General features: G+C 41.3%; 1 protein-coding gene across 1 annotated transcript in view; it reads right to left on the minus strand.

Moving 5' to 3' along the window:
- Positions 1-586: 586 nt before the first annotated feature.
- MLLT1 (MLLT1 super elongation complex subunit) overlaps positions 587-25,547 on the minus strand; it is a 32,653-nt gene continuing 7,692 nt past the window's right edge. The window contains exons 4-12 of the mRNA XM_075038130.1: positions 18,005-18,148; positions 16,232-16,357; positions 13,932-14,477; positions 10,143-10,230; positions 9,214-9,325; positions 7,809-7,908; positions 7,514-7,585; positions 5,688-5,759; positions 587-5,177 (exon numbers count right to left, since the gene is read on the minus strand). Coding sequence (XP_074894231.1) covers positions 5,049-5,177; positions 5,688-5,759; positions 7,514-7,585; positions 7,809-7,908; positions 9,214-9,325; positions 10,143-10,230; positions 13,932-14,477; positions 16,232-16,357; positions 18,005-18,148 — 1,389 coding nt within the window. The 3' untranslated portion in view covers positions 587-5,048. The remainder of the gene's footprint in view (positions 5,178-5,687; positions 5,760-7,513; positions 7,586-7,808; positions 7,909-9,213; positions 9,326-10,142; positions 10,231-13,931; positions 14,478-16,231; positions 16,358-18,004; positions 18,149-25,547) is intronic.

Genomic DNA, 25,547 nt, shown 5'->3' on the forward strand with positions numbered 1-25,547 from the left:
AAAACACTCCAGCAGTCAGAAGGGGAATTCAGCTCCTGGCCTAAAGCTTTGCTGACACAGCCTGTGGCCCAGGACTGCCAGTGACAGAGCTCTGCCTGTCACTGCATGCCAAGTTCTGAGACAGTTTGGGAGCAGCAGATGATAACCTCTCAGCCCCCATGGAAGCAGAGAGGGAAGGCGTGCACCCACCTGAGACAAACCTCTGTTCTGGCCTGCTCGCTCCCCCCAGCGCTCACGGCTCCTTCCTGCTGCTGGCAAACTGCAGGGAACTCAAACATGAAGCAGCAGTGGCAACAGGATTTAAGCAACCAACTTAAAACTCCACTGGTTTAACAGCCATCTGAGCCTTCCCCCAGACATAACTGTGCTTAAAACAAGTTTCCTTTTCCTTTGCTTTTCATCTCCTGTGCCCTGGCGTGGTGCTGCCTGCAGGCAAGGGGCTGGCAGAGCTGCAGAGCAGCCCCCGGCCTTGCCAGCTTCTGTATTGCTAATGGAAAACTGTCGATAAGAAGGTGCTTCGGGAAAGCCTCGTTGCTGTCCATGGAGAAGCAATACAACAAACAAAAAACGCTTGAAGTTTTACTTTTCCATCTTACTTTATTTCACTTTTTCTAGAAAATTCCTCCATAGTTCCACAAATTTAACAAAAAGTTTAAAATTCAGGACAAACAATCCTGTAACGTATTACAAACATGATTTTTTTTTTTTTAATCTTGAAGTTAGTCTTGGGCCAGCTGAATTTCTTACAGCCGAGTGAAGAATTCATTTCCCAACACAACTTTTAAAATCCTCAAGTGACAAGGTATTTAATACCTCGGCTCTAGGCAGAAATACAATTAAAAATTATCTAGAAGTTGAAGTACTTACATTTTTCTTTAGGAGTGCAAACTCATCTTGTCAGTTTTTGATGGCTATTTCTCGCCCCCAGGAAAGCAATACCAATCGATTTTCATCTTTTTAGAAGTAATACTCGTACAAGGTGCACGATGGTTGTCTACAGCATCGACACGAGCGTGCCAACTAGTGAGTGCCAGGCACCTGGGCTAGGAGAGAGAAGCTTCGTCCGAGTACACTGCCCGTGCTCCAGTGCGTTCGCCAACATGGCAGCTGAAATTTGCAGAATCAGAGTGACTTGGGTCTCTGCTCGCAGAGAACGTGACAGGGCAAGCTCCGTAAGGGAAGTTTAAACCTCTCTCACCATCAAATACGTTCAAGATCTGACAAAAACTGCTTCTGGATTGTTGCATCAATTGCTTTGCTAGTTCTGATGCTACCACCGCACACAGCAATAGAAGAACTGGTGGCAAAATCATTGCACTTCCATGTATTCAGCCTGACCACGGCACAGCCAGTCTCGTTACCTACGTGTCCAATATTCCTCAGCTGGTGTTTTGGGATCCAGCCAGCCTTACTATCCTTTTTTTTTCTTTTTTTTTTTTTTCCAACAGTAAATGTCAGTAATCAAAGCCTCAAGGCTTAATACATACGCAGACCAAGACAACAGGAAAATACTCCTGACCCCTCTTTTGCCCTTTAATACAAAGGCCAAGGACAAAGGAAAAGCTGTGTCCTGATCTTACCTCCAACGCGATTCAATTCAAAGCAACGCTGAAAGCCTTCAGACTGATCAGCACTTGTTCGTGCCCTCAGTAACAAGATGAAGGACACTGAAAAGTAACAGAGTTCTGTCCATTTTCCTTGGAAAAACCATTATGGCTAGAAGTCAATTTTGGATATATTTTTTTTTTCCTTTTTTTAACAATGCAAGCTACTACACATCCTCGAAGACCTGAAGCAATGCTGACAGCAGCACTGCCACCTCCTTCCTATAGTACAATAATCCATCCATGCTCTCAAGAGTGACACAAGAACAAACACTTTATCCACAAATACCTGTACACGGCATGTTCAGAACAGCATTCAGCCAGCCTATAGAGAATCTACACAGGGAACTCGTTCATATGTAACTAGAAGGGGACACAAGATGAGGCCCAAATTTGACCATTCTTTGTTTGCAGAGTCATTCCTCCTGTGGTCCCCGATGCTACCACATACCCCATAAAACAACAACTCTGTAGAACAACTAAGTACTTGCAAGAAACCTTTTAGTAACAAATCAGCATGTGCACACAATGAAAAAGAACTATTGCTGGGGGAACAATCCTATTTCAGGTTTTCAAGGAGATTATAAACAGTCTAAAAAAATCCATGTGTAAAATACTTCTTATAAAAACCAAACAAAATTCCTATCAATGCTCATTAGACTTCACGAATAAAGTCGGTTCCAGGACAGGACGATGCCACAGCCGCAGGCGGGAGCCCCGGGCACTTCCAGCCAAGTTCAGGAACACCCTCCCACACGTGTTCTTGGACTGGCTGGGAGCAGCATGACCATTCAGATCTTAACTTGAGAAGAGGGCAGAAGGGAGGTGGCACCTCCGATCCCTCGTGGGGTAACTCTGGAGGCTACTGACAGTCCCAGGAGAAATACTGCCAGGATGGGCAACATGGATGCAACAGCTGTGGGAGTAAGTTACCTGGGTGGAGAGAGGAGGCAAAGACCTCGGGGGATCTCAGGCTCAGGCTGAGCTACCACCGCTGCTCCTATTGCTTCGGGGACAGGACAATGTCACCAACCCCACCCTTCACTGGGGGCAGCGGGCAGGAGGCATCGCGCGCCAGGGGCTGCTCTGCACGCCCAGGGAGCCAAGTCCAGGGCCGCAGTGACCACGCAAGGCTTGCCTCCTCCATGCCACAGACCCAACAGAGACCACGAGTAGTTCGCACGTACCCACCACGCCTAACACAGCACACAGGAGAGTCTGTGACACTCGTGGACTGCGTCTGCTGTCCTCCACCACAGTGCATCCCACTGCCAACCAAGACAGAACTGCCGCTCCTCCTCTTCCCACCGTCCTCCACCTTCTCAGCATGTGTACATTTGCACACAGGGTTTCTATCCAGGCTTGGCATTGTCCATCAAGAAAGAAAACAGCTGAGATCACTGTCGTGACAGGGTTTGCACCTGGTATGAGCTTGACTTTTTTTTTTTATATATATATATATATACACACACACACATATATATATATATATATACACACACACACACATACACACACACGACACATGAAAGATGGTACAAAGACAAAATTAATGGGAATCGGGTCAACATGACCCAACTCAAACAAGCTTATCATCATATTGCCACTTAAGTTGATTAGTTGCAACATTTCCATGATAAAGAAAGGGGTAACCCAAAACAAGGGACTGTAATTTCATAATGGAGAAGGGACAGCAAACCCTGGAGTGATATAACCCCCCAGCTCCCACATGGGGCTTTCACAGATATGGGAGGTCCACTCATGAGCAGAGGGCTCCTCTGGACTGCAGCTCTCCTCCTCACTGCCTGCAGCCCACTTAACATTTGGCAAAAGCTTACACACTGATTGGAAAAACTGAGCAATTCTTAAAAAAAAAAAAAAAAAAAAGAACCCCACCCCCCACAAAAAACCCCAAAACAACAACAAAAAAAACCCAAACCACAAAAAAAAACCAAAACAAAAAACAAAACAAAACAAACCCAAAACACCCCCAAAAAACTGAAATTAGGGAACAGGAGTGTAATACAGTTTGGATGAAAGCTACAGGACTTTCCTCACACCAACCTAGACAACACTTGGAAGTCAATACTAGTTTAACTAGAAATATATGAGTGATTTTGGATTAGTGTTTACTGTTTCCTGCCATTTCTTGAACAGGCAGCAGGGCGGGAGAGGGAGGAAGAAACAAACCTGACTTTACTTCTTTTTACATCAGCGCTTTCCAGGTGTGTCCAGAAGATAAAATTCTCCCTTGTTTTGGTTTTCCCAAAGTACAGCCACTACTATAGGGGCCACTGTAGGAGATTCCTCTTTGAGAACATAGAACAAAACCAATCACATATTTTGGCAAAGTTATTAAACACTGACAAATGAAAAGACGACAGGTGAGCCCCTTCCAGAGCACAAAATGCTTTGAAGATTGCTGTTCAGCTTCCATACACTAAAAATTGTCCACAAGAGGCATTTTAACAAACAAGTCAAATCTTATTAAGCGCCCTTCCCCTGCCATAGCCATTAAAAAAAAAAACATAACAGAAAAACACACCCTTAAGATTGTAAGACCCAACTAGGCCCTTCTTATACATACAGTACATACATATATATAATATATATATAAAATATACAGCTTACAGTTTTGTAGTCCTATTACAGTTAAAGCAGACTGAAAGGAGTGAGACTTTGTTTAGGAGCTCAGATCAACAAACAAGACATCTCAAAACCCCAGCGGGAGACAGCAGATTCTAGAGGCCTCTTCAAAGAGCACGAACTGTCTCTGCAGGAAGCTGAAGGTCCTGCGCGTGGAACGATGCCCTGTAGGAATCGGGAGCCAAATTACAGCAGTGCTCTGTACCGAACCGCGGCAGAACTAACTTGCAAGTGATCAAAACTGGAATCTGTCCACTTTCCTCTTTAGCAGACCAGCAGGACCCCTGGGAAGCCTCCTCTGTCATCAGTCTCTTGGCTAGCTTTGTAAAAGCCAATCTCGCTTACACAGCATGAACGCTTCTTCACAGAGCTGGAGGAAACGGGACTCGCTAGAGCTCTCCGCAGGCAGGCTGGTCCCTAGATTTGGTGAAGAAAACATCGTCCACACTTCTTCAGATCTCAGAGACGCCTGATAATGTGCTCTTAAAACACAGTTTCTCGAAGTAAAACCAAAACGGTCACACTGTGCAGCTAAGTGCAGCACATCTTTTGCTCTACTCAGGACCTGTGCCCAAGCGTACTTATGAAGCTAGGGAGGACAGACTCAGCAATATGGGTGCTTGTTTGAAGCCTACAAGAAAGTGCAGCTGGCTGTGCATTCATAGAGCATGGCTGTTCTCTAAGGCAGTGCTTCGGGTGAATCAAGATAATAAGAAGGCCTAGTTCCATGGGTTCGTTTCCTGGTACCAATAAACGGGATTTCTGGTTTCAAAAGCAGCCTGCTTCTAAGGCCAAGCGTCATGTTGCTACTGCTTCCAAGTAGCTCTGCAGCTTACGGACGGTTGTCTCATCCAAGGAGAAGAGGTCAAAGTCAAAGGTTGTGTTGGTAACATTAAAATGCCCGGTTTCCTCAATGAGATTTACAATCTGTAAGAAAGGAGACAAGCAAGGATGTATACAGAGACCCCATAAAGATTAAGTACAGCAGAAAGGCCAGCAGATACAAAGCAACCCATCCAGTCCTTTTCTCCTCCCTTTAGAATAGCCTCAGAAATGAGAATGTCTTGCAACATGAAGGGAATGCTCTCCCAAAAAAGCAAACCAGCTCCTCCTGCTTGCCTGACTAGCTCAGTCCGGGAAGTGAGGTGGGCATATTTCTTTCCTTTTAAATTAGACCAAGAGAGCCCAGCGTTGGGACTGCTACCAGGATGGCAGAGGAAAGATGCACAAACCACACTTCTGTATCTTTTCCAACAAACATTGCATGCACATCTGATTTTTTTTTTTCTGACATATCTTTGGTTTCAAAGTGAACCAGACTCTCATGAAGGAGAGGGAAGTGAAAGGTCAAGCATCACAGGGGTCCAGCTGAGACCCTTGGACACAAAGGTTACCACAGTACAACAGCTTGCCAGAAAGCTGACAAATTATCTCTACCTGCTGTAGCACATTGCGCTCTCGTAGTGCCATTAGTCGCCTGTGAAGCTCCACTAATTCATCAGTGTAGGCCTGTAAAGGAGGCATGAACAGAAATAGTGACATATGTGGCATGTTTGTATGACTGCCAAAGTGACTTGCCTAATGAGGATCAGAGGAACTTGAGGCCCTTTCAGACATGTTCCTATTCCCAATTTTTCCCTAAATTTTTTACTGCCTCCTCCATCCTTATCAAGTACCAGGAGACTAAAGACTTCACATAAATAGGGATGGCCTGAAGACCATCAGCAAGACTATTTAATGACACCATTAAACAAACACCTGTAACCAGCTTTAAGAAGTGATCAGAACCTTTGAGCTTAGAGGACCTCAACAAGGTGAAGTTCACCTTGGTGAACTTCAGCGTGAGTTCTTCATCAGCAGCTTGTACTAATAAACTACTCATTACCTGAAACTACCTACATCAGTGACCAATATCCCAGCAATCTGCTGAACAATGATTGTGTTTAAGCAAGGAAAAATTCTGAGTGCACTGCATTCCCTGGTAGTTTTACGTACACCACAATGGTAAATGCAGAATTGTTTAAAAGCTCAACATGTTAATTGTTCTCATATAAGGGTCATTTTGTTTTTCTCCTTTTTTTTTTTTTTTTAATTTAGGCAGCCAACAAGGCAAGTTTCTGTTGGCACACTATCACTTACAGGGAATAGATTCTTAATCTGTAGATTGAGAGGTGTTCATGTCTGTATCAGCAAAACTGAACTAATTTCAGTAACTGTACCAAGGCAAAAAAAAAAATCCTAAACTCATCCCCCTGCAAAAATTTATGAAATATACCCCTCCCCAGCACATTCACACAGGGACAAGCATTTTTCCCAAAACACCCAAACAGTACTGAATGCTATGCTTGTTGGGAGAGCTAGTATCTCTTATAAGACCTCTGACAGTTAGAAAAGCTGATGGTATTTCAGGCACTCTCTTCAATGGGTCTCAAGGGTGTCCCCTTCTATCTGTATTAAGTAGTCTAATAAAAGATACTATTACCTACAAACCTTGCCCCAGATAAGCCATCTCAGCTATGGTTAACAGCAGATTTTGTAGCTAGCAGGAGACTCGGACGCAAGTACCTCCAAGATCACACTTAAATCTAACATGAAGTGATTAACCTATGCTGTATTGTCCTGTTGAAAAAGTGTTCACACACACAAGTGAAAGCTGAAGACTGATTCTTTGACTACTGTAAGGACCTCAGTGATTAGACTAAGGAAAAGTATTAAGCTCCCATTTAATTGATTTCTTTACAAAAAAAGTCACAGCGGGAGAACCTTCTGGACAACTTGGGGTTTGGCTATTTGCTTGTGAGTTAGCCATGCCTTAAGAGCATGTACACTGCTCTGCTTTCAGTGGAGGCAAGAAAAAGGGAATTTCATTGAACAAATAAAGGTTTCAACTAACCCAGCAAAGCGAGCGTTGAGCCATTCTAATTTGCAAGATCAAAGACAGATGAAAATTGCCTTTTAATGAAGAGGCACTTGCCACCACAGCAGTGGCCAGACCATTGGTTCAGACAAAGGGCAGACAAATAAAACAGTTCTAACATTTTGCATATGGGAACAAACTGGGGGTCCATCTATTTAATATACACAATTTCTGCAGTGTCACTCTCCAAAGCCTGTCCTTTCAACATCTGTTTTTCATTACACTCAAGCTTTCAACCTGCCGAGACAGAACAATGTGAACAGGCTAGGCTGATTCAAATTGTTTTCTACACAGAAATGTTAGGGAGCATCCAACAGTTCTATGATATGCAAATCCTCAGACATACCTTGTCGTATGTTCCCTTCTTCAGGATCTTCTCTGGCTTGTTACAAGACTCTGGGCTTTTTCTTCCAGATGCCTGAGGGCAAGAGAAATCAACATTAAGGAGCAAAGGTAGTTCAGACAACATGGTGGTTTAATGGCTTGGATGCACAGCACTGAACAGAGAAATTACCTGTCTGATGAAGACAGTGAAATAGGGAAAATTTGGTGCAAGTCAGAACTAACACCATGGACTGAATACAGTGCAGGAACCAAGAGTGGTGGAAAGTAGTATTGTAAGGGCATGTAGGATGCAGTACCTTGTTATTTGCTGGGGGCAGTTTCTGACCAGGAGGTGGCTCTCGACTTGGCAGGCAGGAATCTGCACTGTTATCACTGTCACTGTCACTAAGGCTCAGTCTGAAAAACAAGCAGCAGAGAATTAGCATCATCAGGTAACAGGAAACTTACTTAGCTGTCAACTGAACCACACAGTGTTAAGTGAAATTCTCTTATTTATCATAGACTTATAAATTGTCTGGGAGAAACGGTCAGTCTGTAATTTCCAAGAATCCCTTTCTTCCTAGCTGATGTCACCTTTGCCATCTTCCATTCCCTCAGCAGGCAGAGTAGGGAGTTTTAGTTTACACATCACAGCTAGCAGTTCAACTCTTTCATACGCAAGTCCCCTTAGAACAACTAAGTACCACCTGATTTTCACAAATGGCAACTGTTCATTTGGGGGATTCATTCCAAGATCACCAAGTACCTGCATGATCGGCTTACCAACATCTCCACTGAAAACACAGGCCCCCCTCCCCCCAAAAAAAAGCATTTAGTGTTTCTGTTGTGACCTTTGAGATTTCCTATTTATTCTTGTTCTTCTTGTGGCCCTGCAGATGTATTATAGCAGGTATCCTACTTTTGATGAGCCTGAAAAACTCTTTATTACCTATCCCCTAAAGGTCTAAAAAACATCCTTCAAAGTCTCTCCATTCCTCTTTTAGTTGATAATGACAGAGTGCAACAATGGCTTTTTTGTTTGTTTGTTTTTGGTGAGCGCAAGCATCACTTGAAATTTGCAGCTGCTATCTGGGCCAAGCCTTTGGTTTCAAGTATTCAGCCTGAGACTCCAGATTTGGCTACAACAGCGTTTCCTGAGGGGAGAAAGATGAAATTCAACTATTTCCATTGACTAAAGCAGGAAACAGCTGTTAACCAAGTCCCACAGGAGTCAAGTAACCAACTGTCAGCACGCACTATCAGCAGACTAAGACTTCTCAGTTTTGTATCAGTCACATGCAGTAAGAAGAGCACACATGCTGACAGCCTCCACAACACTTCTCTAATCTCTGCAGATCAAAGGTGTCACACACCATTCAGCTCAGCAGAGATCTGAAGACAACAATTAGGTGACTATTTTAAGGGGCTCAGTCACTAACACCTGCAAAGCTCAACATGTACCACTTCGCAGTGGCTTCCTCTCTTTGAGCTCTGGTGATCTCTCCTCATCCAATTCTGTTCCCAGTCTGCTATTGTCATTGACTCTGTATCCCTGCTCTGTGCTGAGTACTTCACACATCTGCCCTTTCTCTCCTTCTCTCACACTCTCCTCTCACACATAGCCCCATCACTTTGATTCTTCTCTCCAAACGGAGGGCACAAAAATACCAAACATGGAGGGCAAAAAGACAACAAACATCTTTCTTCCTGATTTGTTACCACCTGGAATCCCGGCTGACTGGGTTTGCTTTGACTGCTGCCTCTTCCCCAGAGGAGCTGTCATCATCATCTGACTCCTCAGACTGTAGATCTTCCACCATGGAGCGCAGTGGGCCTGGGATCAGAGGGGAGAAAGCAATTCAACACCAGGACACGTGCAGCAGAACTCCATCCAAGCTATCTGATCTAAACTGGATTAGTGATTATTAAGATACATCAAGATTTCTCAATAAGACATCACTGGTATTTTCATTTTGCACAAAGATATTGCTAAAAGACACTGTATCCCAGTCTCAAAACTAAAGCAGAGTTGACAAACCTTACAACTGCCACAAAGCCACCCTAGCCTCCCCCCAAACCTTCCCACTCTCTTCTGAAATGAAAACAAAAGGACACATTTTTCACATGTTTGGGGACTATTTTAAATGTCACTCAAGAGACAGTACTTGTAGTAACCCCGCATATGCTAATGTTAGAACATTTACTATTGCCACAGTATATCTCTTTGGATTATTAGTGGAGGAATCTGAAAAAGAAGACATGTTATGCACTGGCAAAGTGATGAATGTCACATTTATAATTTTTAATAAAACATATGAAATTGGAGAAGAAATATTCTGGTAACACTACAGATCAAGCAGCAGCAAACACATTTATAAACTGAGGCAGAAACCAAAGTCAACAGGGAAAGAACCAAACCCAGAGAGATACCCTACTCAAATTAACTGCCAAAACAAGAAAAATACTTGTTCACGATTATGCTACGACATTATTGCCTTTTCTTGCTGAAGCATCACAGCTTCAACACATGGTTGCACACAAGAAACCATATTAGCCTTATATATGTTGCTGGGAAAACAGATCTCATTCTCATGAGCCTTTTAAGGTTATGCAAGTAAGATTTTTAACAAATTTTATTTCTTGCAACACACCTTGACTGTGGTTCTGAGATGGCTCGAAATCAGAGTCAGAGCTGGAGTCGGAGCTGGAGCTGGAGTTGGAAGGGCTGGACTGGACAGACTTAACCCCCCATAAAAGGGAAAAAAAGAAAAACAATCTTAACCTTTCTAATCTGGAAAACCAGTGCAGAGCACAAAGCACAGTGAGACAGAAGCATTTGAGCACTCTATAACATCGTACATCACTGAATGCAGCTCTTGGAATTACAAAAAACATACGAAATGCAAGGTGAATAAAAACAACATTTATGAAAACTGTAGCTCAGCACTCCTGGGCAGTGGCATCAACAGCTCCCACCAAAACTCTTCACGCCACTAGTTTCAAATAGCCTCAAGTGATGAAATATAACATCTGAAAAATGTCAAAGTGAACAACCCCTTACTTTGAAGTGTGAAAGATGACTTGTATACAACCTAGAACAAATATCAAAGCCCTCTTAAAAAAGTGTATTTATTGTAAGCCACCAACATTCCCTCTGAACACCCTGTACCAACCATTAAACACAGAAAGGACACCTATCCTAATTAGCTCACTTGACTCCAAAATTAGTTCTAATTTATTAGTATACCCTCAAAGCAGTTGTTTCTACATCAATTCGAGCAATCCACTGTACTGTTTCCAGTTTATTGTGAAAACATAACATAACCAGTTAAACTCTTGTGAAACCAACTCCACTGACTGTTAGCATTCAACAGAAATGCCAGAAGCATACTATGCAGTAAGAGTTAGTAAAAAAATATAACGAACTACTGCTAATAACATAATTCAGAAACAAAGTTTTAGTGCTACGTGTTTAACATAAAACCAGATATTGTACAGCAATCACATGCTTTAGCTTAAATGACCGCAAGGTGGCAGTGAAGGCTAAATCAACTATTTCATCCCCAATAGCAGCAGCGACTATTACAATAATCTTAAAGGTTTTTTGTTACTCAGTAGGATCTAGTTTAAAGATTCTCAATGTACTGTAATATTATCTTGCCTTTTTAAAAGCAATTCCCTTGAAATTTAGCATTTCAATTTCATTGCACCATTCCTGGGAATACACCTATTTCTTCCACTACCAAATCCTGATGCTAGAAAAATCACACATTCCCATTGATCAAGAAACTTTACTACAGAAAGTGTTAATACTATAAAAACATTGTAAACAGGTAGAAAGAGGCACATTAGCAGCTTTGGGCATTAATAAATGAAAGCGGTGGCAGGACTTTCATCCCAATACCACCCTTCCCTATAATTTATCACCCAAGTATTAAGAGTTTCATTTATTCAGCTGTAAGAAGGCAGGGAAAAATGTCAAAAAGAGGTATTACAACCCTTGTGAATTATTCAGTAGCAAAGGAGAATAATTTGACAATTCCAATATCTGATATATTGGCACACTGCAGCAGCCCTATTTGTTTAGAAAAATTACTACATGAAAGCAAAAGAGCAGTATTTTCAAGACAAAGGAGCGCAGCTCTTGTGTCTTACCCAGATTCAATCCTAACATCCTTCATGCCTGATAATCTAGCAGGTGTTCCCTTAAAATGACTTAACAGGACCTCAGAAGCAGAGGTTGGAAGTTGCATAGACCCCTGTCTTTCCTTTTGCCGTTAACCCTATCAGCTATTTCAACCAGGAGGCATCCAGCTGGACATGCTCTGCATGCCCAGGCTGCAGTTACTGTCACCGTGATATGACAAAAGCACATGCCGACAATGGAAAAAAGCAATCCTGCTCTCACATCTCAGCCTCTCCCTTTTGTCAGCACTAGCATTTAGGCAGCCAAGCATGAGGCCAGTTCAGGGAACTGGACTTGATGGGGGAAGGAAAAAAAGAGGGGAGGGGGGAAGAAAGGACAACTAACTTTCAGCAGGAGCTGAAATGGAAGGAGAAACTCCTCCAGCCCATTGCAAAGTCACACGAGCTCTCATGCCAGCAGCATAAATGAGAGCAAGACTGTTCCTCTCAACAGCAGCCTGCAAAGATGTCAACTCAAAGCAATCGTGGAGTTGCAGCCTCAGAGCATGTTGCACAATACGTTGGCTGCAGAAGCAAAGCTGATTTAAGAGTTTCCGGGCCCCGGTCCACCTCCAGCTGCTCATTCGCTTTAGTGATGTGGCTTACCACACAGATCCACAAACAGCTGTACCAGTACAAACGATGGAGTAGCAAACTGCAGCGCTGGGAGCAAAAAGAACCCCCCAGGGTGGAAAAGGAATTCAAACAGTCTTCTCTGCTGATGCCAATGCATTATGCAGTTATACCCTTAAGCTTCAAGTTCCACAGAAACCTAAGCTGATCTGACTGGCAGCTGCCACGGTTCCCCCTCCATCACACTGAGTATTCCTACCCTCCTTCTGGGCTAGCACTCAAATACCTCTGTCAAGCATCCAACAGACACAAGAGCTGGTGCAAGAGAGGACACAGAAGCATAGAAAGCTTGGTGGGGCAGGACAGGACTGCAGCAGACACTGTGGACCCACAACCACAGTTTGTGGTTTCACAGAACAGTCTAAACAGCACTATCAGCTTACAGCTGCGTGGTGAGTCCCAAGAGGATGGATGACACCTAAGAAATAATGAAGTACAAGACACTCAGGACTTAACAGAGATCAGCAGAGTACAGAAGCTCGCAGCGAGGGCCATGTATCTGGAGCAGAAATGATAGGCTTGCTACACACTGATGCACTTCAGGTATAAGGCTAAAAGTGGAGAGGAGTGGCCTCTTTTTAACACACAAGCTACACATTTAATCAATCTGGAAAAAAAAAAATCTTTGCAGAGTAACTTGAATTAACACTTCCCCAATAAACTCTTCTATTGGGAATCCTTTGCAAAAAATCCTTTCTGAAATAAACACATCAATACTTACTGTATCATGGCGCTGATTAAATCATAATATGAATTGTCCCTAGATTTATTCTTGTAAAACAAATCTTTCTAGAAGAGGTCAGTAGGAAGCAGTTCAAAAATTAATGTGACATTACCTGTGAATCCTATTAGAAGATATATGGCTTCTCTATAGCTAATACAAAATATACAAGCAAAAAGTAGCGAAAGTTTGGATTTAGGTTGCGACTTTCCCCTCTTTTTTTTTTTTTTTGCCTTCTTTCGGAAAACGATTTTAAGACGACAGAGGATGAGGAATGTTTTTAGTTGTAAAAAGAAAAAATATTTAGACAGCTTTTAAAAATAGTAGTACAATAACATAATTTGTTTTATGTTTTACAACACAACTAATTTAGGTTTAGTGGCATGCGGTTGTATTTTGAGCTTTAGCCAATAGCAAGTTTCTTATAGGCCATGTCAGGAATAGGGGTTTTTATTTACATTTTAATACTGGTTGGTTTTTTTTCCAGAAACAAAATTGAAATTATTTGCTCCTTTTCTGAATCAAGATCACGTTCAAAAACATTATGTTATCATAAGCAGGTAGAAAGCTTATCTATGTGTACTATACTCTAGCTCTATAAATGTCACTGCAAGGGATGAACGAGAGACCATAACCTTAAACTCCAACTTTTAGATAACTCTGCCTGCAGATAAATCTAAATAGAACTGCATATCTGAAACAGGAGGTAAACCAGGCAGCAGTAACGATAAATACTGATAGGATTTTCAAAGAAGAGTTTTATTTGAGATACAACCCAGCCTAAGCATTTGCCAGTCTGGTTCTCTATCTTGCCTGAGGGAATATTTTTGAACATCTTTTTCACACGTGGATTTAAACAGCATACTTATAAAATTCAGGTAAAGGACAAATCCCTACTCACCTCTGACTTGAAAGAAGTTTCATCCTCTGAATTTGACTCCTCCATTTCCACAGGCTTTTTGATCTCCTTGGCCTCACTTTCAGATTTTACCTTTTCCACTTTGGCATTCATCTTCTCCTTGGTTTGTTTCTTCTCTGGATATGAGGAAGACGAGGTTCTGGGAGATGTCCCTAGGATATTCTTTACCCCTTTGGAGCTACTCTTTTTTTGTTTTTTGGCACTAGGCTTTGGTGACTCGACATTGGAGGGCCTCTTGCTGGAAGACTTTAACTCCGGCTGTGGCCCGCCCTTTGGAGAAGTGTTCTCCAGTTTGGTCTCCTTCACGGCCAGTTTTGGTTCCTTGAAAGCAGCTTTTGGAGGTGCCTTCTCCTCCTTAGGCAGTTTGTTCTCAGTTGGTTTTCTGGAGGAGTCCTTCAAAGGCTTGTTTTGTTCTCTTTCAAGGTCTTTGGAGGAGTTTTTGCTCTCAGAGTCTTTTCTTGGCCTCTCTCTGTGCTCCTTGGTTACTTTGTGTGGCTTGGATGCCTTGCTACTTTCCTTGTTTGCATCCTAAAATTCAGCAACAGAAACATGCAAGCTAGGTATGAAATTGAAGCTCTGCACAGAATTATAAACACATTCTCATAAATCACATTGAAGCATTTGTTTCATGTAGACATCCACCCACAGATACCTAATGTACTTATCTACCTCTGAGGTAAACATCTAGATTTCCCTAAAGCTGATGGAGAGAAACTGACAGTAGGCACTTAAACATCTACCTTGGAACAGGATGAAACATGTTTCATAAATGCCTGTTCCTTTCCATGGTCTATAAAAGGAGGTCTATAAACATCTTAGATGTTTAGTTCAGATTTAATCTGCAGGGTTAACATCTGAAGCCAGATAAGAGGAAACTCACTCTAGCTGTGTTACGCAAAGTTATACTTCGCACCATATTTCAGAGAAAAAAACCCCAGCAACTAAAGAGGGGTTTTTTTAGGTTAAATCACATCCATGGCAAACGCCAAGTTATGTTCGCAGCCTAGCCCCCAACTCACACATCAACCACATCAACCACACCACAACTTCAACAAAAATGCTGAATGTCCTTACAACGATAAGAGAGCTGAAGTCTGTGATATCAGCAGGCATTTTATCACCTTTAATAAGAGCTTTAAGACACCAATCATTAGGACCCTGCCCATCCTAAGAGTCAGGTATACAGGAAGGCAAAGGAGTAATAGCCTTTGCGAATTGTATGTGAATTCAAAAGACTTATAGAAGCAGGTCTTGTGGGGAGACACTGGAGTATGAACTGGATGTGCTGAGATGCAAACACACATGGACCTCTGAAGGCAACCTGGAGGAAGAGAAGCAGGAGACTATTGTCTCTTTGGCTACTGGCAATTTTCACCAGAGCTTGGGTCAGAACCCTTTATTTCTCTTCCGTCTTCTCTTTTCTAATGCTTAATTTCTGACCAAAATTAAATTGGCCACTAACAGATAAGTCCTCTTTATTCTGTTTCATAACATCAACATCAAAAAGCATGACTGAAGTGCCAGAAGTGTTTAGAGGCCTGAAGAAAATGGATATCAGAATCTATTTACACTGTAATATGAATTGGTGTTAGTATCTGTGACTGTTCAGGCTGATAAAGTGTACGTAATCTGCTTCAAAAGACATCGTTTGTGGATTGTTTCTCCTATGTAGAATTATACAAAAATAACGCCATCACATAAGTGAAAAAAAGAAAACTTAAGGTTCTTCTGAAGTCTCAAGAACTAGATACTGCTGGATGCAAACATCAAATCTTGAAATCACTAGTTTGACCAAGTGCAGCATATTTTATGTTTTTCACACCACTACCCTAAGCAGTGCTAATGACAGAGGAATTGCTGACTCTCTACTCAGCCTTGCTGCCAAGAGATGCAAGGACTCAAGAGTGCAGCTTTACATGACAGACAGTGAAAGACCCACATAATTCATCCTCAGCATCGAGGATACAAGTCAGAACAATCAGAGAGGACTTCATTCAACTTTATCTTCTGTAGCAGATCAGGAGGAAGATATGGTTCACCAAAAATTCCCATCTTGGACATTTAATTTTCTTCTCAAAACTTCCCTGGAGAGAAGTCTAGCAAATCATAAAAAGGCCTCCTAAATTATGATAAGTTCCAGACCATTACCCAGTGAACTACAGAGTACAAGGAAGAAGGTTGCAGAATTAAAGTAGCCAGAAACAGCCACTAAACAAACTCTTACTAGCAAGTCCTGAAAGACTTCTTCACCTCAGGATGATACAAAAGCATGCTTCACTGACCTTTGACCCATGGGAGGGTTTGGTCTTCTTGGGATCAGAGAAGGCAGAGAGTGGTATTGTGGGTAACATAGGATAATCTGGACTTGGCCTTGAAACAGTTTCTGCTCCTTCTGGCATTACCATTACCTAGTAATAAAGAGAAGAAAAATTATGTATGAGTAAAGTTGCATGGACTATTAACACATGATTATGTTAAGTCACTTGCTCAATTAACACACTATTATTCATCTTTTGAATGTTTTTTCCCCTGCTTAAAGGCCATAAAAAGATATTGTCTAGGTAATGCTCAGTTTCAAGGCAACTCCTCAAACACAGAACATTAAAACCACAAAAAAAGTGAAAGGCAACATGCAATATCAAGTATCTTTCCCAAAGGGTACACCAATATTCTGAGCACAAGCAGGCAATAAAGCTCTGGACAAGAACTGTGTGTTCTGCTGCAAATGCTCTTACCCTGCAAAAGGGTAGCAAGATAAATCTGGAAGGAATGAGCAAAACTTCATCAATTTAGGAGAAGCTGAATTCACTCATTTGGGGGGAAGGGGGGGAAGCAGGCCTTGGGTGTCTTCCCTTGACAATATCTTAACACCAAGCACTGAGCTCCATGAAACATTTTTCTTCTTACCTCCCCTATATTCTGTCAGAATAATCCTGTTGAAAATTTCCACTAGATGAATGGTATCAAAACTGATTCACCGATGAAACACCTCAATACATAAGGAATACATTAATGCACTATGAAAACCCTAGAAAGCAAATGATGTTCCAGCCATCCTATGGCTGAAATAAACACCTTCCTCTTTGTGCCCAATACAGAAAAGCACTGGCACACCGAGGAAGTTCTGGACAGATCAGCTTGGAATTCTTGCCACTCCTGAGATTTATTATTGACAAACCTCCCCATAGCTTTTTTACTTTTCTAATTTTTCAGGCTAGAAACATGTTTTTTCAGAAGAAAATTTTGCCAGCAATTAAGACCATCTCAAATAAAGTCCTTGAACAGAACATAATTATACATTACTATATATGGAGGTGTCTCAGAATACAGTCATGACATCCTCTGTCTGGTTAAAAACTTCATGCACTTCATGGCTTGTACTAATTTGCCTACATCTTGTAGTTATTTGAGGATAATTTCTTTAGTTTATCACTACATATTACCCTCCCAGAAGTAAGAGTTCATCCACTGTAGCAAGCCATATCTTATTGTGCCTTCAAGAGTCTATTTTTTTTCCTCCCACACCCATTTTCACTCTATATTCTAACACTTTTCCTTAATTTTTTATTATCTAAGCCACAAGCAGCTGACCTCAGGTTTAGAGGACATTTATTGACCAGGAAGTGCTAAGTATTAGGCTTTCCTGTGGCAAAAGTGAGTAAGGAATAGACTAGAAGCCTCTCCCTTTTCTTGAGCTTTTCTATACTGATACAGCTCACGACACTAGGAAGGTCACAGATAACTGTAACTGCCTGATGGACAGCATGCAACATCCACAGAAGACATCCATTTCCAGAGGGGTTTTAGTGCTTTGATATTAATGGTCACATTTAAATTGAAAACAAAGTGCCACCAATCACACCAGCAATGGTTTAGTTCTGCTTCAAGTGCTGCAGTTGTATAACCAGGAGTAAAAATTGGCTGGGTCATCCTTTAGATGAACGTAGAAAACTGTAGCCTGCTGGGCTGCAGCTAAAAAGAAACCCCAGAGCAAAATGAGATCACTACGCAGTTTAGCAGAACCTCTTCAGATCTCCAATCCCTTTGGCACTTACCCCTCCAGCCCTAATGAGTTTGCGTCTGAATTCCTTGGTGGGATTGTTGAAAGTCAGTTTCTCACAACGAAGGTGGTTCACAGGTGGATTTCCCTCCAAATTTAAGAACAGGTCATATGTGAAACAAACCTTTTTCGGCTCCTCCTAAAAACAAAAAAGACTTTGGGAAAACGGAAGAAGTTTGGCAAGTACACAAAGTCAGAGGATTCAAACAGACACTCCTGAAAATCCCAAATAAACCACTGAGTAAGTGTTGCCTTTATAGAGTTTTTCATCATGAGATCAGAGCGCTAGAAATGAAACTATTTGTGCCTAAAGTGCCTGAGGTTAACATACCATTCATCAGAAACTCAGGCATGGCTTTTCACTGCAAAAGCAATGCACGGACAAGGATACTGACTGACAATTGTCTGTTTAAAGCCATTCAAATCTTCCTAGGAAAGCAGATTCACAAGCTTTATCCACTATTCTGTTTTCACTGAAATTCAGATCCTATCTCCTTTGGGAAGCAACTGAACTATAAGTATCAATATTAAGAAAAGCATAATCCTTTATTTAGAGAAGGAACAACTTCTAAACTCACAGGATCTCTGCGGGTACTGAGAAAAGATTAAAAGCAATGGTAAAAGGATGACTCGTTTTGTAAAATCCTTTTCAATATGCATATTGCAGGGGCTGAATAGGAACATATCCTAAGCTTTTGAACTTTCCAAGGGCACTTTCACTGAAGAAATCCGGAGTTTGTATGCATGTTGGGGATCATCTGCGCCTCACTGGTTTTGTTCCACCTGCTGCAGAAGCACAGCAAATACTCTGCATTTGCAGTAGAGAATGGAAGAAATTTCTTCCTTTTTTTCTCCCCAAATTGCAAATATTGCATACTTCTTGTGTATTACAAATATCGATATGACATTTCCTGGTATTATCTTGTATTCTGCATTTCAAGATGAAAACTCAAAACGTGGCAAACCACACAGAGCCTTACAGTACATTCAGTATTTACATGAATGCATCCCACATGCCTCATTCAATGCGCAACATCAAGCAGCTGCACAGCAGTCTTTTCCACAATTCATATCCAGCAGCTTGATTTCCTGGTGTAGTTGCATTGTTGTATGGGAACAGACGCCGCAGGCTTCTAGCTCAAGCCATTAGATTTGCTGAAAATAGGTTGAAGCATCAAACAGCTTCAGACCACACTGATTCCTGCTGTTTGCTTGGTGGATACTAACGTCACTAAAGAAACCATTTCTTGTACAAACTATACCTCTAATAATAAAAAGTGTGGTAACCACACCTGGTTTACATCAAAATCAGTACCCTAAGCTCACCTGGGAGTCAAGGTCTTGGGTCTTAACTCCCCAAACAGCGGAAGGCAGACATCTAAGCAGACACATACAATAGAACTGTCTCCCATTAACAAGCAAGAACACGCTACCAACACAAGGGTCTTCAGACCCTCTTTTGGAAAAGTCCTGAAGAATCCATGCACACTTGAAGGGGTTCAACGTCTACTAAAACAGATGAATGGCAAGAAGAAGAGAAGTACTTGCAAAATACACTGCATTGTCATTTTCCTCTTTTGCTACAACCATTCTCATTAACTGAATCATTAGTGAGCTCTGCATGTGTGTGCTTACACTGGAGTTAAAACAGCAGCTGTAGAGGGTCCCTCAAAGTCTAATAAACTTAAATGAAGGATGAATAGAAAACGAAATGTGGCCTAACAATGGTTTCTAAAATGCTCTTCCTAGTTTATAACACAGAGTAAATTGATCTTGGTTATATTAGCAAAAGCAGGCTTTAGTCAAAAGCTGTTAAGCCATCACATTATCAGAGCTCTGCTTTGTCATTTGCTTGTTTGCTTTCAGAGCAGGAGAGGGGAAGCAGATTCATTTCCCTTTTATCTTAGGTATCCCATTTTTTTATATACACTCAAAAGCAGAGAACCTCCCAAATATTTATTGTACCTCTGTTGAGGAGTTTCCACTTTTTGTAAAATTAAGACAGTTTTTCAATGTGATTTTTCTCCAACTCAGAGATCACGACCGCCCTGGGAACCAAGCCCTAGCCAAGTACCATGATCATTAAAATATCCTTTGTATCGTCTCAGGCCATCAGAAGCCCCCCCCCCCAAGTGAATAGTTAAGATTACAGCACTCCTAAAAGAACGAGTACAAAAGTCTCAAAGCAAAAAGCTGCAAATAAACATTCTTTCCTTTACTGCCTTCACTGACAGCTAATGATTACAGCTCAAGACACTCCAAAGCTTAACCCATCCGGTCCTCCCTAAAAAGTTCTTCCCTCTGAACAACCACCAAGGGGCTGGGGGGGGGGGGGGGGGGGGGGTGGAGAAGGAGGAAAAAAAGAAGCCCCAAACCAAGGAAAATCTCTCTCAATTGACCTGGACCTACACATCTAACTTTAAATGGAAAGCCACACTGAATCCACAGTGCCACACTTCAAAGCCTTTCTAAATCACACGTTGAGATCTACACATCCTGCTGCTTGGAGTTGCAACAGAGTGTAAGTACTTTTTCACCCTAAGAACTTAGGTTCAGGCAGTCTGTTTTCATCCTGCAACACCACTTCAAGTACTCCTGCTTGAGTAGCAATTATATGTGCAAGCCAAGTTTTACTCTTAGCTGATTCCACCTTCTGATATTCAACCCTTGATGTCAAAAAGTAAAACTGAAAGAGAGACTTACTTTCTGTGGATATTTTGTTGCCCTCCAAGACCATACCCTATTCTAAATGGCCTTACTTCCAAGGAAGGCTTTAGAAAGAATGGATCACATCCATTTCTAACTGGTAGATATTGCAGTTATTCAGATTAAAATTCAATGGTCAATTTGGACATGCAATGGTTAACCTGGTATGGGATCTCTCAGCAAGCCACCTTAGAACCCCAGTTTATATCTGCCCCTTAAATCTTACGATGCCATAGAAGTAAACTAGAAGTGTGTACCACAGACCTAGGGCCAAGCTTTTATTTGCAGCTGCCATAAATTTCCCTCCATCCAGTGAATCCCCCTACTCCACCTCCAATCTCCAGAGCTGAGCACATCACACTTTATTTTTACTGTTTTCCAGCTTTCTGTCTGCACTGACTGTCACTGCACTGTTACGAACACTAAAGTTGCTTTATTTTTCTTCCGAGTTCTGAAATAATGGGTTAAAGTTCTTTTGGCACTTTTCGCAAGAGGAGGAATTTTTCAAAGTCTTTTGTTAAAATTTCCTTGTCCTGTTTTTAAGGCAGGGTGTGCCCTTTGCCACTTAACACAAATCAAAAGAATTTCACTGGTAGCGTGCGCATAAAGCTCATAAATCACTTTTAGAAAGCCATAAAGCAAAATTATCTACAAAAATCTAGTACACCAAGGAAGCAGACTCATGGTTATTCAATAACTATAACATCTAACACTACTTCCCTTTTGCCATAGATCCAGCCTGACAGAGTCATTTATCCGTAAACGGTCCATAACGTCTGTATAAATGAAACCCCCTTTCCAGGCTCGTACAACCCGTTCGACTAGTCTTCCACCCCGCTTCAAGACAGAACATTTAAAAGTGAATAGCCCAATATTAATTTTTTGAAGCAAGCAGCCTTATGTTATACTCTGCTAACAAGTCCATGAAACACCCTTGTCTTTTTTGAGATTCTACAGGGTTAAGTAAAATAACAGAGAACAGCATTTTGGAACTCTCCCCCATCTGAAGCCTATTACTTTGTTTCAAAATTAGGAAAATATACTCACTGCTCAAAGACAAGCATTTAATAATCTACTAGCTCTTACAAATACATGATATGATGCTGGCATGGCTAGTAAAGCTGCTACATTTGACAAGGCTTCCTTGCCAGGCACTGCAATCTATTCAGCATATGGAGATGCCTATCGATGTGCCACACTGAACAGCCACCGAAACACACAGAGCCTGGGTGTTTTGGCCAGGAAAACAGTCTGCTTAGATAGAAGAATGGCTAAACTGATAATACATATCAATTTATGACAGAAAAAGGTAAAAAAAGATTCACCACTCAGCAGCAGCACAAAAGAAATTGCTGCAGGCTTGGTAAGTAAGACCATACAGAACAGACCTAAAAAATGTCAGCAACAAATGCTTCCACTTCAAGGCTAGACAAAACAACAAGTTTTACTCCTCCTTCCACAACTTTCAGCAACATTGAATAACTAGCAGGTCAAATCTACTCCTCTGTTCCCCAAACCTGTGCAGACCCTGCCCCAATAACACACCCATTTGTTAAGTAAAATCAAGTGTTTTATGCAAACACGGGCTCTTCAGCAACCTTCCTTAGGTGTAATTCACAAGCCAATACCTTTCTGATGGCACAGTCCTGACACATAGTTCTAACTGATCTCCAGTTTCACCTACCCTGCCACACGTGCAACCTACATTCCTCTCCACTGAGTTCCTACTTTGAAACATAAGTAATTTTTCCTTTCCCCAGTATTTTTCTATGTATTTTATATCACACCTCTAAATATTGTAGAAGGGGTAAAATATGCATGGTCTTATTTTGAACCTCACTGGAAAAATCAAACAGATTTCTCTGCTTACCTCCCCTTTCACTAATAGAAAAAGCCCAAGTTACATGTACCCATTATGTAAATACTGGAAGCCTTTTATCTCTAGCACTGAAATTGGGACGTAGTATCTTTAAAGAGAGTTTAATACAACATCTTATCCATGTCGCATTAATATCATCTGCCTTATATCAGAATGGCATGAAAGTATACTAGACCTTTAGCTTTTGGGGGCAGGGGGGATTGATCTAATTTGATCAGGATGCAAAAAATGTAACGGGATGAATCCCAAAGTCATACCTGTATTACAGCCTCCAGATTACAACATACGCCACTATAAGAGATGTATTTGGAGACAACGATGAGGCCATGAAAAAAGTCTCAAGACTGTTGAAATTGAGTGGGGGAGAGGGAAGAGCAGTAGAAAAACAGCAACACATTTATTGTACCCAGTTTGTATTGATTCAAGCACCACAAGCCACTTACAGCAGCCCTCGTTAGAGAAAGGAACACAAAAGATTTAAAAATAAAAATAGCATACTAACATTTTCAGTCCAACAATCCCAAATGATCCACTATCATTAGTCAACTGTGCTTTCAAAAGCTTTATCACTCAACCTACTGAGATCCTGCCATTTGTTTTTCAGGTTCAGTTACAGAGACAAAGGCTCTACCAGGCCACCAATATCAAATAAGACTGCAAGTCCTACGGCCTGTGTAGACCACTGCAACTCTCTAGAAAGCTCAGATATACAAACTGTCCAGGTTCACAGCAATATTCAAAATATATATTCTGTAATTCAAATGACAAGACTGACAAAGCACCTACTTACTGAGGAACTGAATTACAGCACAGGAAGGACAAACACATGCCAACAAGGCATAACTTCGTAGAGGACAAGAACAGGCTCTTGCACCTTTTTTAATGCTCTGCTGACACTTCCCTGTCTGACAGAAAGGCACCAAAAGCTTCAGGGGGACCAAGAGCACAGACTCTACTACTCCAAACAGACAACAACAATATAAAAAAGCGAGTTAATGGGCAGTTTTATGCAAAGTTGCCTAAAAAAAAAAAATCCCTGATAAAGTTCATTAAAATCATTCTTAAGCCATTCTTAGTAAAACTGTTCCTCAGCAGTGAACAGGCCCATGCTTCTCTAGCCAAAGCAAAGAGTACACTGGCTCTGACAACCACTATTTATCATCCTAGTAACAAATTAGAACAGGGAAAGGAAACGGCTAAGAAAGGAGGCTTAAACTGTGGAAAAAAAATTTTCAGCCAACCATGGCAAAGATCAACCTCCACAGATTAGTTCACTCCCTCTTTAAATCCTTTCTCTTCTCACCCTTACAAAGCTAAACATGCATCGATAAACAAATCCCACAGCCTTTGCAAGTCTTGTTTCAACTGAGAGGACGCACATCAACAAAAACGTGCTAGAATTTAGGGAGCATATGGCCAGAAAGACCCACCCAACGACTCCTGCCCAGCCACCTACAAAATAGCGTTTTCTACCAAATCCCAGAATCAATCCATAACATCTACTTGAAAAGAGTTATTCAAGGATGAGTCCCAAATGCTGCAATCAATTCAGGCAAATTCAGAACAATATATGCTCTATACACAACAGCTGATCCCCACCAGCGTCAACAGGTTTACAGAGATCAGAGCGAACATATGGTCTCAAAGTAGTAAAGACTTATTTATTTGGTGCTTTAATGTCATATTCTTTAATGCAGGAGAAAATAGACTGTATTCTAAAGGCTTTGCCATTCCTCCTCCTCCTCTTTCCCAATCTTTCAAATTGCTGCTCTATCCCAGTCTTTGCTTATCTTTTGTCTTTGCACTTCTATCTTTGCAGATTTACCTCTTACATTTCCTACAACTCCACTTACTGAAAATACTCATAGCTGGTAATATTTCCAGATGGCATTATCACCGGGTAATAGTGGTCAGAGGAGCCAAATTCTTCACATCATCAGGCAGCTACGCTTCCAGCAATCATAAGTACCATGCTTAACTTCCAAATGTGCAGAGAATATAACATTTGCTGACATAAGGATGGAAAAATTACTTTTAAGCAGTAAAAGTAAATTTCAAACAACTTCAGTATAGCTCACGTATTTCAAGTTCATGGTTGAACCTGGGAATATGTCTCTGTTCAAATGACATGCTGGAAGATGGAAGCCATCATGTTTTCCCTCAACCACTGCTTGCCCCAATTTAATAATGGGAGGTGCTGTCTGAAACTCCTTAATTAGTCAATTTGTCAATCAGCTTGAAAGTGGAAAAGAACTTCTCCATAATGCATGCATCTAAAAAACAGGGCAAAGATGAGTATTTTAAAGATTTGTAGTTTTGAAAACAATTCTGCAGCTAAACCTGTTCTCATATTTATTTTTCATGTTTCTGAACACCAAAATGCCAAAACCAAACGGCCTTCTCCTAAATTAACTGCTAGTTCCATTGTTTCCAGTAAGAACAGAGACCACCTATTTCCCTTATTTATAAAACCCATCCTATCCCTAACACTAGAAAGAACAACTATGCAGTCACGTGTTCATAGAAACAATGAGAAGTGATGACCCCGGTGGGTGTGAAACCAAGTTATATTCAGAAAAGCTGCCAGTTCCATATTCTGCGAGGAGCATATGAATATAAGGGATGGAGAGAAAGAAAGCATATGAATGCAGACTACAGTCAATGCAATTAAGCGCACCTACAAAAAAAAATACAGGAGAGGCAGAAAGAAGAGAGAAGGATCTGAGGACTTGTGAAAGACAAAGCCATTGGAGACCTGCAGGGAAAAGGCAAGTGTGAGAAAAGACTGGGAGAAGAAAGGAAGGAAAAATAAAAGGTAAGAGTAGAAACAAAGAATAGTTCACCCATCACAGTCATTTGAGATTCCCCTTACAAGAAGTTATCATGGAGAAGTTGACATTTTTCAGTCAGGAACATAAAGGTAGTTTTTAAATCTGATCTAAGCCAACATACA

This window comes from Buteo buteo, chromosome 10, assembly GCF_964188355.1.
Source record: "Buteo buteo chromosome 10, bButBut1.hap1.1, whole genome shotgun sequence".
Lineage (NCBI taxonomy): Eukaryota > Metazoa > Chordata > Aves > Accipitriformes > Accipitridae > Buteo > Buteo buteo.